A 15,235-nucleotide genomic window follows, 5' to 3' on the forward strand; every position below is an offset into this window, starting at 1 on the left:
AAATTTTAATTAATTTATTTTTTCTCTATAAAAACCTATTCAATTTTTCATTTTCACTTTCAATTACAATTACAAACTTCTCAAACTCTCAATCTCAATTATTTTATTATATTTTTAATCTCATTTTATTTTAATTTTATTATTACAAAATATTACAAATGGATCTAATATCAAATGAATTCAATCAATTTAAATATTATCATATTGGTGCTGATGATATTATTGATGATACACAAGGTGAAATAGGTGGAGCATCAACAGGTGAAAGTGGTACAGTCCTCGGTTTTAATAATTGAAAATTAATTTGTATTTAAAAATTTTAATGAAATTTTTTTTTAAATATTGATTAAATAAGCTGGACCAGCCCGATTAAAGCCCGACCCGACCCAATTAAGGCCCGTTATTATATGAGTCGGGCCTTGGGCTTTTATATTTCAATAGGTCAACTCGACCCGAAGGCCTATTACTATTTGGGCCTTAGGCCTAACCCAATTCATTTACATCTTAGTTAAGAATATATGACATTATGACTGATGTCTCTTAATCAAATAATTTATAATTTTTGTTTTCTCATTGATAAAGTCTAAAAACCCTTTATAAAATGGGAAAGCCATCCAGTTTTTTCCATTCATGCCCTCATATGTCAATATAGATAGATAAAAATTAGTCTGTTACGTTATCTTTTATTATTTATATTACTTTATTAAATTTATGAGAATTATAATTATATCTTTATTTATTAATTTTTTAGGATAAAAATAACTTCATTTTCAATTAATATGTTAAGTAATATAAAAAATATTTTAAAATAATTATTCTCAAAAAAATTAAAAAAAAAAAACTAGAATTCTTTTATTACCTCTAATCAAATATAATAATTATTTATATCGACCATTTTTATTAGATTTTATTAAATATATTAATAATTTACATCTATTAGTGTTTTAGATAAATATTTTTCAATTTTTATAATAAAACATTATCCAAACCAAATATCTTTTTATAGTAATAAGACTACCCAACCTAATCAAATAAACAATAGTTAGATATGATTCTCTAAATCTTTTATGTTCTATATGCGTCATCTATCTGAATGTCAATGTTTTAGTTGGCAGTGCAGGTGATCAAATTCAAACAACCTCAAAAATTATAAAACATTTATACAAAATGAATTTATTTGTTTATTTATTTATTTCCAATTTTATTGATTCATTGGGCCACAACTACATCCTATCACCGATTCAACTTACTTCTTGCAATTCGTCCAACTCCAACTTTGCATTTCGTTTAGCGGCAACAGAAAACAACCCCCCACCAAACCTGCCTGCCCTTGTTTAATATCAAACCTTTGACTGTCTTTATAAACTCTGATACACTTGAAGAGAAGAAACCAAGAATCCTACAATACATTCATACACAGAGGGAAAGGGAAATTAGCTAGTGAAAGAGAGATGGTTAACCTTGTGGCAGCACAAAAGCCATTGTTGCATGGGCTTATGAAGATGGCTGGCGTTCGGCCCTACATAGTAGAGATTGAGCCAGGCACCGTCATGAACTTTTGGGTGCCATGTGAAACCATCAAGAAACCAAAAAAGGGCCAAAAGAACGTTCAAGAGGTGAACAAACCAACCAAACCGGTAGTTGTTCTTGTACATGGCTTTGCTGCTGAAGGAATTGTCACCTGGCAATTCCAAGTTGGTGCCTTAACTAAAAAGTACTCCGTTTATGTCCCTGACCTTCTCTTCTTCGGTGGCTCCATCACCAATAAAACCGATCGATCACCGGCTTTTCAGGCTCACAATGTGGCTAAGGGTTTAGCAAAACTTGGTGTGGATAAGTGTGCCCTAGTGGGGTTTAGTTATGGTGGCATGGTTGTGTTTAAGATGGCTGAGTTGTATCCCAGTTTGGTTGAAAGAATAGTGGTGTCTGGTTCTATCATCGCCATGACTGATTCTATAAGTGATGAAACAATAAGCAGACTTGGGTTCTCTTCCTCTTCAGAGTTACTGTTGCCTGATTCGGTTAAGGGTTTAAAAGCTCTTCTCTCTGTTGCTGCTCACAAGAAGCTCTGGTTCCCTGATCGGCTTCATAAAGATTACCTTGAGGTAATTAATTTGCACTTATTTTGTAAATTTCTGTCGTCACTCTTTTCTTTTGACATCTCTTAGCACAGTTTAATGTTCAAAATTAAACAATGTCTGGTTAGCCATTTTCATGAGTTAAAGCAGTTAGGTACAACTTACACAAATATATGTCAGTTGGATGTGAGAGGGCTATAATGTTCTTGCACTTTTGTTAAGACTTAAGACCTCCCAAATGGCCAAATCTTGATATACTCTTTTTTGGTGTCTTATTTAAAACTTGCATCACCTATTTAATGTATCAAAACGTGATTGAAACCCTATGAACATAAAGAGGGATCAATAGTTAGAAAAAGTCTATCATATAATTGTAATTGAATAATATTATATATACAAACAAAATTTACTAACTTATTCATATAACTTGATGTAATAGTATTAGATGATTATAAGACGAGAGAAAAAATAAATAATCTTATCACAGAATTAAATGTTGAAATTGACGGTCCCCTTTATTCAACTAACTGCACCCATCTATCATTCCAATCTTGACCCTTTTTCAATTATATCCGCAACTGGATGGTCCCAGGTTTCACCATCCAGCTACAAGGCCGTAGACGCATCAAGGAGAATAGTGGTTCAGGTGGAACAGGCATACTAAATTGCAACCCCAGGATCAATTTGTTATTTTAGTTTTGGTGACTGTTATTAATATGGTGTAAGAGCAATTGCAGGTGATGTTCAGCAATAGGAAGGAGAGGTCTGAACTCCTGGAGGCTTTGGTGATAAGTAACAAAGACAATAGCATCCCAAAATTTCCACAGGTAACCAAATTAAACAAGTACCTTTCTCTGTTTTCTCATTTTTCCCATAAAATGTTTCAAGTCTAGCCAACTACTTGATGTTGCCTGCAGAAAATACATCTCCTATGGGGTGAGAAAGATCAAATATTCAATCTGGAGCTAGCACACAAAATGAAAGAGTAAGTCAACGACCCTTAATTGCATTTATTACTCTTGTGGAAAACTCCTAAATTTAAGCCACCGGCCAACAGCCTCCGGGCTCCAGCTTCGATGTGAAATGAACATTTAACAAGGTCCTCCAATACCCGACAAAACAAAGAAAGCAATTTGATGTTGATCCAGATATTTTAATGTCAGTTTACAGATAGATAAACTACATTAATGATCAATAATATTTCTGCAACAAGCAACCAAAATAGTTGCAAAAGAAAATTGTTAATGGATTTTTTAAAACTTTATTATCCCATAAAAATCTAAGATGAGTGTGGTTGTTTACTTACAGGCAAATAGGAGAGAATGCTACATTTCAGGGCATAAAGAAGGCAGGTCATTTGGTTCACCTAGAGCGACCTTGTGTCTACAATCGGTGTCTCAAGCAATTTCTTGCTTCTCAACATACAGAGGGATCCCAAAAGTGACAACTCACACCATCTTTCTGAACGATCCTCTCCCTGTTTCTTTAATTCAGCATTACTGTTGTGTGTTTTGTAACATCCTTGGCGTTCTCCAGTAGAATGAAGAACCCTTTATCCCATATAATTGATAAAAAAATTAATATTAGAAAATTGTTTGAAAATAATAATTACAATAAAGTATTTGTCCTGCTTTTCCATAACACACATGAATTATAGAGCAAAGATGATGAGAAGCCAGACTGACATATGCTTGCAAAGGATGAATATATAAATATATAAAAAATTATACGCACCTCCATTGCAACACACATGTAACACAGACAAATAGAGGGAGCTACCTGCTCTGCTCCAAGTCAAATGTAAAGTAGCAATCATTGTAACTATCCAGGATGCCAGCCAATTTGCCAACGTTGCAATGCTGTCTGCAAGGCTCTTGATATTTACTGGAAGTATCTGCAATATGCAAATATGAAAACTGAGTAACTCGAAAGAATGAACATTCATAAATTCTTTCAGTAAAAAAGGGGAATAAAAAATTACAGAAGACCTCCGTACATGATTTAATAAAGCAATTCCTAGATCCAATTAGGTTAAGCTTATCGGTTGAAAACTTAGAATTTGAAGTACTAAATTATGAAAAAAAAATTGGAGATACTGGGGGAGAATAACACAAAAGTCATAAAAGCAAAGCCCTAACCCCAATTGTAAATAGCAAAAAAACCATATTACAAGCCATAGAAACTTGGCATTTCTTGCAGTACAAGTGCAATTCTCCCCAGCACAATCATCAAGCTATTGCATATACTTGGAGAAACAAATTTTGAGGCCAGTGGCACAACAAGAAGTAAGAACCACTTGGAAAAGGAAGGCCACATGGCTGAAGAAGGCTTGGGTAGTTAGAGGACAAAAGAGAATAAAAAGAAAAACTAGAATCTAGGAAAAATAAAAAGAAAGGGAAGAATATTGTTTTCTGGTTTTGGGCAGCCTTGGCTGAAAGGAAGGTCCCAACTCCTCAATTTGTCCAAATTATCCATTTGAGATTGTGTGTATATATATATATATATATATATATATATATATATATATATATATAAAAGAAGTGGAGAATTTTGTTCTACCCATGGAAATCCATATTGTTTGTGTGCATTGAAACTGTGACTTGGTTGAGGGTGATTTCAGGTGATTTGGAGTTATCTAACAAATTAGTATAGAATAGTTTTGATCTCTTAAAATGAGAATGATTAATTTAATGAAAGATGAGATTGAAGAGTAGATATTTGTTCGACAATTCACAAAAAAAGAGATTTGAGCTAAGAGTATCAATAATGTATTTATTTTTATTATTTTATTTTTTAAAATTATCATATAATTTTAAATTAATAAAAATTATATAATTTTAAATTAATAAAAATTAGATAAAAGTGTTAATAATATATAATTGTATATTTGAAGATAAACATACATTTTTTAAAAATACGGGGGATGTTAATGAAATTTATATAGGGTTTTTTAAAATTTAAAAAAATTTAAAAAATATTTTAAAAAATATTTTAAAAATTTTGAAACTTTAATATACCGATTAATAGTTTCAAAAATATTAATTATACCTCAAACAATGTCATATTGCAAATTTTTGGAATCATAAAATTGTTTTTCAAAATATTTGAAATGATATGATAAGTTTTTAAATAAGAAAATAAAAATATCCATATGCCTTTTGAAAGTTAAAAAAAAAAGTGGACATTTATATAATTATATTTTAAAATACAGCTTACAGTTTAATATAAAAAAATTAATATTATAATATTTTAAATCTTTAAGATTATAAGTGAGATAACTAGGAATGTGAAAATTTTAAGTTTTTAAATAATTTTAAATACTAATGTATAAGTCTTTAAAACTTGTTATAGTGATATTATTATTTTTTAATTTTTTAAAATCATTAATGGTAACATTAATATTTTTTTAATTTAATTTTTAAAAATAAACCTTAGTTTTAAAGGGAAAAATATTATTTGATTGATTGAAAAAAGGTCAAAAAACTTGTTTCTATTTAAGGTATAGTGAAAGTTTATAGTTGTATCCTCCAATTTTAAAAATTTTAAATACCTATTTATATGTAAATTTTTATTAAAATTTTTAGTTAAGATTAAGGATAAAATCGTTATTTAATAATAATATTTAAAAAAATAAAATTTTATATCATTTTACTCCATTGATTTGGAAAACTAATAATTTTTCATAAAATTAAGTTTAAAATGTGACATTTTTGCCCCCACTTAAGTTTTCAATTTTTGTTAGCGATTTTTCCATGAATGATGATTGATCTCTCTCTCTCTTGATGATATTTTTTCCTTTGGCACTTTTGTTTCGACTAACAATGTTTAGATTCTATCCCTTCGATCGAAGACATTTAGATTTGATAGAATCTAAATATCATCAATTAGAGAGAAGTGTTGGAAGGAGAGAGATTAGCCATTGTTTATTGGAAAATAGTTGATGAAAATTTAAACCTTAAGTACGGGAAAATATCATATTTTAAAACTTAATTTTAGAAGAAATTATTAATTTTTTAAATAAAAAATAAAATAATATAAACTTTTATTTTTTAAATATTATTGTTAAATAACAATTTTACTATTAATTATAACTAAAAATTTTAATAAAAATTTGTTTAAGATTAGTGTTTAAATTTTTTAAAATTAAAAAGTGAGTATTTGACTTGGTGGAAATAAGTTTTTTGACCAAAAATAATAATAATAATAATAATATTATTATTATTATACTAAGCCAGAAACGTTGTAACCTCACCGTTTGTTAACCGGATCTGACGCCGCTACAATCCTTCCAATTGTACAAAACAACGGGCGGGGGTATTGTTCATCCGAATCCTTGCTGCCAGCGTCGCTAGAAAACCCTAGCAAAAACTCTTCCACGGATGATGAAGAGGCCATCTCGGACCAGCAACACTGCAGACAAAATCTCTCAAAACCCAACATCCTCCTCCAGGATTCCATTTCGTCCCCAAAAAATCCGAAAACTTATTACCCCCGCCCCTCCTAATCCTGTCGACAATCCTGTTAATTCGCCCAAAATTGTTAAGCCGCTTACATTCGATGGCGAAATAGACCTCGCTCTGCAATATCTACGCGGCACAGATCCTCTTTTAGCAACCCTCATAGACACACATCGTCCACCCTCATTTGAGTCTGGTCGAACGCCATTTTTGTCTCTCGTTAAGAGTATACTCTATCAGCAACTGGCCTACAAGGCTGCGAAATCAATCTACGATCGTTTCCTCTCCCTGCTTGGGGGCGAAGATAAGGTCCTTGCTGATGCAGTTATATCCATCTCAGCTCAACGGCTACGTGAATTGGGAGTTTCGTTTCGAAAAGCGAGCTACATTCATGACCTAGCAGACAAGTATATGAAGGGGATTTTATCGGATGATTTGATTCTTCAAATGGACGATGAGATGCTTTTCAAAATGTTGACGAGTGTGAAGGGTGTTGGCCCGTGGTCTGTTCACATGTTTATGATGTTCTCACTGCACAAGCCTGATGTTTTACCGGTCAGTGATTTGGGAGTGAGAAAAGGAGTGCAAGCTCTGTATGGATTGAAAGAGTTGCCAGGGGCTTTGAAAATGGAAGAGGTTTGTGAGAAGTGGAGGCCCTACAGGTCTGTTGGGGCTTGGTACATGTGGAGATTAATGGAAGCCAAAGGAACTTCACCAAATGGAAGTACAGGTGAAACAATTCTCGAAGCACCATAGATTATATATTGATTTTCAATTTTAGAATTCTGGGTGTATGTAATTGTGCTTTAAATAAGACCTAGTTTCTGATTTCCTCTGAATCAACCAAGTAATACTTCATTTTGCAATTATTAACTCTAAAGCTTATCGTCACACTTACACAATATTGATTGTGCCTTTACAAAAACATAGCAATACTTATTACCCAAATCATACATACATATTGGTGCCCAAGTGAAGTCCAATGGAAAATACAATACAACACCCACCATGTTTGAACAGGAATTCTGCAAGTAGCTCACTTGTGGTCGAACCCAGCGCCATTGCTTGCCATTTTCATCAGATTTTCGATACCTTTCACAACCATTGCTTCATGCCACAGCAGTTCACCATCATGTTGCGCTTCCTCCTTTAACACTCTACATCCGTCGCTCTCCGCCATCACTCACCCCATCTCATCACATCATCATCGCCACACAGCATCAGTTCAACCACCAATTCTTTCACCCAAAACCAAAACCAACAACTAGAACAAAATAATGACAATTCCAGGCAATCTCAAATCCTCCAACTTTGAACTTGACCTGGATCGACCAAACATAGAGGTCTATATCTCTTCTAGATTCTCCAACAACTAGAACTTTGTGGTGGTTTTTTGTCTTTAGCTGCAATTCAACCTTTGAACCAACCATAATCTTTTGACTAGAGTCTGAATCCAGCTCTTAGTGTTGGTATTGGTGGTGCTGATCATGTGGGAGTATCTTCAGCAAACACAATTTTATCAATCTTAGAGTTGCTATTGGTGGTGGTAATTTGGGTCATTTGCAGGGATATATCATCCTTTTTCCTCAACCAACACAAATTTACTAGACTGATAATAGAGAGAAGAGTGTAATATGAATGGAGGGCGATTTTTGTTGTTTGGAATTAATTGTTGTTGGTGCCATCAATTCAATCCCATTGGTATGCAATTTCTAAAATAACAACTACTTTAAAACAGATTCTATTTTTCTTAGTTGCGAATGTGGCATTCGGAATTGATGAGTTTGGCTCTGATGATGCTATCATTGACATGAGACCTTGTCCAAACACATTATCATAGGAAAATGTTGAAAAGCTGAACATTTGTTAAAAATGAAACTCGATTACATTATTTAGTTTGTGAATTACTTCATACTAATGGAAATATGAAGAAGGATTGTTTGGTGACAGTTGAAGAACAGGTTTGTATTTCTTACATGTACTTTCTCATCATGTAAAGACTTGTACTACCAGTAGTAGATTTTATAGATCGGATGAGACCATAAGTAGATACTTTAACTCAATGTTAAATGGAGTGCTACGGTTGCATGATAGTTTATTGTTTCCAGGGCTGGATGGTTGCACTGATCCGAAATGTAAATGGATTAAGGTATGTTATATGTTAGAATAAGTTCTTATACTATAGAATACCATCTGAAATCCTAAGGTATATCTATTTTTTCTTTTCTTTTTAATATAGAATTTTTTGGGAGCTTTAGAAGGTACATGTATTAACATGTGCTCCTGAAGTCAACAGACTAAGATACATAGCAATAGGAAAGGTGTGTGATCACAAGATATGAAGTTCATTTTTGTGTTACCTAGATAGGAGGGTTCAGCCTCTAACTTAAGGGGTATTTAGAGATGCATTATATAGGCCTCACTGTTTAAAACAAAGAAGAATATTTTAACATGAAACACGTATCTGCAAGAAATGTTGTTGAGAGATGTTTTGACTTGCATAAAATGCATCATTATTATTACTACATGTTATCTCATACATAATCTTGTCAGAAGAGAGATGACTGTCAATCCATTAGAGAACATGGGTGAGGTGCATATGGTAAAACTGAACATGTGGAACTATAAACACCAATTGAGCAGACAATCAAGAGGAGGCTCATGAAGAAGAACCTAGTTCCCCAATGTCATTGCAAAAGGGCTCAACTTCTCATGTTAGAGATCCTTCCAAATCTCTAACTGCTGGATTTGGATAAACTGCCGCGACAATTTGTGATTTATTTGTTGAATCTTTTAGAAAACATGGAGACATTAACAAACTGCATCTTCAAAGATAAAAGAGGATTGCAGTGACATAAGAACTTGCATTTATTTTGTTACCAAACATAAAAAATTATTATTTTGTTATTATGTATGTGATAATATTTTACATATTGTTGTCATTTATGTAATTAAACGATTTTAAATTAAAGATAAAGTGATACCTAATCATATGATGATATATTATCTAAATATCTAAATTGTATACCAAAATTGGGCCACATAGCATTTCTCACCAAATATGTCCATGTTGCATACTTCAATGCATCTTATTATTTTCAATACAAACAAATTAGATTGCATTATATGTCATCTATGCTTATGACAAGAATGTAGAACAAAATAGATAGCATACCTAACCAACCCAAATATAGTAGGGAGGTTACAATATGACTCTGAATTTCAAAATAAAAAGTAGAAGAAATTTTGAAGTATATGTTTATATGATTTATACTATGGCTTCTGGAATTATTTTAAAATTAACTTTATAAAGTGAAATATTCCATTTCACAAATAAAAAAAAATATATATATCGATATTTCAATGCATGGTATACTCAATATAGTATATCAATGCTATAATATGTTTGATATATAGTCTTTGTGATCCTCCTATGTTTAGATCTTGGCTACGTCCTTGCTGGGGCACATTTTGTGCTTTCTAACTTATGCTTCTTGATGGCAGATAATTGGGCAATTGAGTATACTCTGTTAAAAAGGAAAAAAAAAATTGTTAATGAACTACTCAAAAACCTTCTTTGAAATGGCCTGAATTCTTTGTTAATTATTTATTCCTCTTCGGAGTAGCTTGTTTAGGTATAACGAATTGGAAGAGTAGAAGCTGTGAAGAAAGACGTGTGTAGGGAAGGTTTTTTTTTTGGATTATCCTTGTTCCCACACAAGGAAAACCCAAATCAAGTTGGCCTCGGGCCTAGGCCCACACCTCTGCCTCATTTATTTTGTATGAGGATCTCAATGCTCACCTAAAGTCGAACTATCTCTTCGAGGTAAAACTACTCATATTGAGTAGTTAAAATCATAAGTCTAATAATCGAATTTATAATCACTAAATCAGATAAATTAAAAATTTTATTTTAATATGTCGTTAAAAAAATTTGAATCTAAACTTTCCATCTTATAAGTCCACACTTTTTTATGTGCCTTCTTCCAATAAAACTAGGATTTTATTTTTCTTAAAAACGGACAAGAAGATGTCATGTCTGTATCGAAAACAAAAAATAAATTGCATGAAGTGATGCGACTAAATCAAATTGCGTCCTACAAAGATGCAACATATTCTTCTAAGCCTCTAATAATATTAAGTTGTTGAAGACAAGGACAAATATAGTTGAATGAGAGGGCCCAATAATTGGTGGTATGCTAGTCAGATTCGGCAGACATCAACAATATTGGACAAAAGACTCTCACTCCCCACTCCAGAAATAATGCCCAAACCCAACATATTTTAGACTTAGTCAAGGAAACCATGACGTGAAAATTTGAAAATTTGTCAAAGAAGCTGTCTCCAGTATCAAAGAAAAATATCTCATCCAGGATCAGAAATGGGCCCACCCCCAACTTTTAACTTTTCAGTGCAATTATACAACCAACTCTTTGGACTTACAAATTAAAAACGATGTAAATGAACGTTAATATGCTCACTTTTCTTATGGTCCCATTTATTGAATTTAAACTCATCTTGGTTGAGACTCTTCAAACTTATTTCAAATAAGTTTAAACTTAATTTGTTTCAAAAAAATCGAATTTAAATTAAATTTTTAATTAATTTATTATTAAAATAATATATATTGATTAAAATGATATTATTTTGTTTCAAAATTTTTAAGTTAACGAGTTTAACAAATTAAACACCGTAAAACTCAAACTTATTTGAATAGAGTTCGAACAAACTCCATCCCATGTTCACATACACCAAAGAATCTCCGTTTCAATTCATTAAATTACTTCACTTTATACACTATTATATGTATAAATAATAAATCTAATTTTATATATAAATAATAATACGTTATCATATACTCTAATATAATTTATTTTAATATTTTTTTGTTTAAAAGTGGGTCCAAACCTATTTTCAAAAAGACTGGATCTCCTCTTATTGAAAGAGTAGCTCGAGTGATAAAGATGAAATATGTCTGATAATGAAAGTAATTGTTTAAAATTTATTGTCAATGTATCAAGATTAAATTCTTAATTTATATTTATATAATAATTATAAGTCGATCATTAAATTGATATTTTATTTATTTAATATAATTGATTTAGCCTAAACAAAATAATTCAACCCACTTAAGATTTTTAATTTAAAAATAAAAATCTCAAATTACAATGATGTGAAAATGATCGAAGTAATGAACCACAATCCCATTTTATTAGGCGGATTATGAGAGTGCCTGGTGATCCAATATTCCTTCCCATGCTTAAATCATAATTAAGCAAGCACTATCTTAATGAAAACTCACACCAGTCTTATCATTTCCAACATGAATATCCAAGTTATGGATTTAACAGCTTCTTCTTCTTCTTCATTTTTTTCAAATTAAAACTTGACCTTTTATTAGCCGCAAAAACAATAGTGCCAACTGGAAGGCCATACCAGTCCAAAGAAGGGAACGGACAAAAGGGGAAAAAAAAAAAAAGACTACTGAAGATTGACATGACGGCAGTCGGTAATTGCCCTTGTTTTTCAAGTGAAATCTCATGTTACTTAATAATGCCATGTTCAGTCTGATCAGATATCAACGAGACATGATTAGTGCTCTGAAGCCAAGTGTTAAAATCTTCTAATCTACAAACAGAAAAACTTAAATAATGAAGAGCAACAAGGGAATGAGACAGGCAGAGAAAATCTTCTATTATTGGACTTTTCTGTCAAGGATCATCTCTCACATGTACCACTATATACATCATCTCTAATTACCAAGAGGGATAATAATATAACTTTTAAAAATATTAGGATCTTTTTAAAAAATTTTAAGGGTTATTAGCAATTTAAAAAAGTTTGGTTATTTTTGTGAAATACCATTTCTATCACCTTAATAATTTAAAAAATGATTGTTACACCTTTGAAGAAATAAACATAATGTAATAAATTATAAGAATAAATATTATATTATAACTATTTGAATAATATATTAGTTTCAAAATATATAGAATTTGAAAATATTTTAGAGATTGATTTGTAAGTTTTTAAATATTTTTTAAAATTAAATTATAATATTTAAAACATTTAAATTTAATAAAATACATTTTAGTGTCCCCGCAAAAAATCTGAAGGTCCATGCACTTAAAAAAAGGCAAATAACAATGTCCCACCCAAGGTTTAATGCAATCACCTTGTCACCCACTATGTTTTGAAAATCCAAATACTCACTTATCTATTAAATTTTATTATAATTTTCAGGGATAAAATCACTATTTAGAAATTTTATTTAAACTCATATTTTAAATTATCTCTTAGGTTTTGAAAAGCTATCTCCCCTCCCCCCCCTATTACCTTTTTTCTTTAGGTTTCAAAAGGTACTATTTCCCCCAAGTTGTAGGTTTTTCTTAGCAAATTTTCAAAACCCCACATATATTTTTCTTCTTGACAACCTCCAAACGTGATTTTTCTTCACCTTAATGTTGTCGTCGAGTGCCTCCTTCTAGGTTTCTTGTCGTTATTGTCCATCGAGATAAAGTAGGTCTAACGTACTCCACTTTGCTACTGTTAGCCTTCCTCTCTAGTGATTCCCATCAATGCAAAATGGGGTTGAAATTGAGCGAGATCTCTCGTTTGATTTTGACCCCATTTTGCGTCGACGGGAGTCACCATAGGAGGGAGAAGGATGCTAGCAGCTTGATCTCGGAGAAAAAGCATGTCATGATGGAGAAGCACGCCGATTATGATCAGAAATTGAAACTGAAGAAGGATGAATTTGAGATTTTTCAAAAAGCAAGGTGGCAAGTAGATGGAAAAAATATGAGAGCTGAAGCTTAGATTTGAGGGGAGGGGAGTAATTTTTTAAACTTAAAAAAAATAAGGTTAGAGGGCAAAAATAAAATTTTAAAACTTAAGATAATAATAAAATATAAGTTTAAATAAAATTTTTAAATAATAATTTTACTTGTAATAAGAATAATAAAATTCAATAAACAGATAAATATTTAAAATTTCAAATCTTAGTTAATGAAATATTAAGTTTGCATCAAATTTTGGATGGGAAATGTCACGTGCCCCTTAAAAAAAAGCCCCATTGCTGGACGCACTCTTATTTTATTCGGGCAAATTTGTGAAATCTAAGGGGGTGTTTGCTTCCAGGTTTTTAAAATTATCTTGGTAATCTATCTTTTATTCCTTTGTTTAGTTTATCAGTAATAAAAAATTACAGTAATTTTCTATTACCAATGCTGATGTAGCAGGTAATATAAGTGATAATCTGATTATCACTTTTACCTTAGATATTTAAAGATTACTAAGGTAATCTTGATTTTATTATAATTATATTATAATTTATTAATTTTTTGAGATAAAAATAAGTTTATTTTTAATTAATATGATAAATAATATAAAAAATATTTAAAAATAATTATATTTAAGAACATTTAAGTAAAATAATTTATTAGTAATCTTTTATTATATTTAATCAAACATAATAATTATTTATATCTATCAAATTTTATTAAATATAGTAATCATTATACCCAATAATTTTTTAAATAATTTATCTTTAAAATTTTTCTATTTTGATAATAAAATATTATCCAAACTAAACGTCACATAAGTATATATTATTCTACCACAACAGAAAATCCCAGCGGTGGTTTTCCTACGTAGTTAGAATTAGTGGTGCATGCATTAATTATGAAATATGAATTTGATAATTACCGCCGAACCAGTTAGATTAGAATAATAAATTAATAGACGACCCTTCTGTTAATTTGTGTCAGGAGAGAGAGAATTAAAAGGTGCGTGTAACTTGCTCACAGTATATTAAAATATTGTGTTTTGGAAAGGGTCATATGATTAGAGCTGGGGACTTGGTACGATATAGAAGCTAAACCGAGAATAAAGAAGTGATTTGATATTTTGTCTTGTTTTGTTGAAGGAACCGAATATCAAAAATATATTATTAAAGCCAAAGGAAGTGGGATTTGATGATACCCATTTCTTTTCTCATATCATCACGACAAGACAAGACTAGACTAAGACTAGACTAAATATCCAAGTTTGACCCATTTGATCGAAAGCACGTGCCAACGTTATGCATGCCGCATGCGCAAGGTAAATCATTGAATGATGAGCCATGATTCACAAAATCTAGTAATAAATTGTGAAAACGACTAATTAAAAAGCAGGCGTTGCGGTTGGCTGAGGTAAAAACTCCTGCGTCAAAAAGCTGTAAAAAAAAAAAATTACCAGATCGCAGACACACCATCTTCTTCAATATGCAAAAGTTTTAATTTTCAGAAAAGAAAAGTGGAAGGGTTAAAGGGAAGTGATTGGGTTGGACAAGAGTGGAGTTCCAGTTTTGCAGAGAGTGGTGGGTGGAGGAGACAATGTCTAGTAGAGAGAGAAGGGAGTAGAATCTGACAGTCTGAAAGGACAAGTGCTGCGCTGTGGACCAGCATTTTAACACTACATCTATTAACCCACCAAAAGAAAACGCTTCATCTCTGGCTCTTTTAAAAAATAATAAAATGGTATTGCGTTTTAATCATAAATTTAACAATCTTATTATTTAAAGATTATATTTGGCTTATACATGCTTCAACAGAGAAGAAAATGTTAAGAGAACATATCATCTTCTTGGTCCATTGTCATCCTTTTCCCAAGTAAGTAATTTTATCATCATTCTAAACTGATTTGTGAATAGGTGAA

General features: G+C 31.3%; 2 protein-coding genes across 6 annotated transcripts; both read left to right on the plus strand.

Moving 5' to 3' along the window:
• The first annotated feature begins 1,268 nt into the window (after nt 1–1,268).
• On the plus strand, nt 1,269–3,719 carry LOC123215861 (monoacylglycerol lipase ABHD6-like). 2 transcript variants are annotated; one of them, XM_044636128.1, is made up of 5 exons: nt 1,269–2,105; nt 2,671–2,724; nt 2,816–2,905; nt 2,996–3,063; nt 3,387–3,719. In XM_044636128.1, the coding sequence occupies exons 1-5, from the start codon at nt 1,452–1,454 to the stop codon at nt 3,520–3,522; spliced, it is 1,002 nt and encodes a 333-aa protein (XP_044492063.1). In that variant the 5' UTR covers nt 1,269–1,451; the 3' UTR covers nt 3,523–3,719. The 2 variants fall into 2 exon arrangements, with proteins under 2 accessions (XP_044492063.1, XP_044492071.1); XM_044636136.1 differs by lacking the exon at nt 2,671–2,724 and having other exon boundaries at nt 1,281–2,105.
• Nucleotides 3,720–6,320: 2,601 nt separating this feature from the next.
• On the plus strand, nt 6,321–9,466 carry LOC123208819 (DNA-3-methyladenine glycosylase 1-like). 4 transcript variants are annotated; one of them, XM_044626390.1, is made up of 3 exons: nt 6,321–7,265; nt 8,644–8,684; nt 9,089–9,466. In XM_044626390.1, exons 1-3 carry the CDS (start codon nt 6,458–6,460, stop codon nt 9,125–9,127), a joined length of 888 nt encoding a protein of 295 aa, XP_044482325.1. In that variant the 5' UTR covers nt 6,321–6,457; the 3' UTR covers nt 9,128–9,466. The 4 variants fall into 4 exon arrangements, with proteins under 4 accessions (XP_044482325.1, XP_044482331.1, XP_044482338.1 ...); XM_044626396.1 differs by having other exon boundaries at nt 9,092–9,466; XM_044626403.1 differs by lacking the exon at nt 8,644–8,684.
• The last annotated feature ends 5,769 nt before the right edge of the window (nt 9,467–15,235 follow it).

Source organism: Mangifera indica, chromosome 1, assembly GCF_011075055.1.
Source record: "Mangifera indica cultivar Alphonso chromosome 1, CATAS_Mindica_2.1, whole genome shotgun sequence".
NCBI lineage: Eukaryota > Viridiplantae > Streptophyta > Magnoliopsida > Sapindales > Anacardiaceae > Mangifera > Mangifera indica.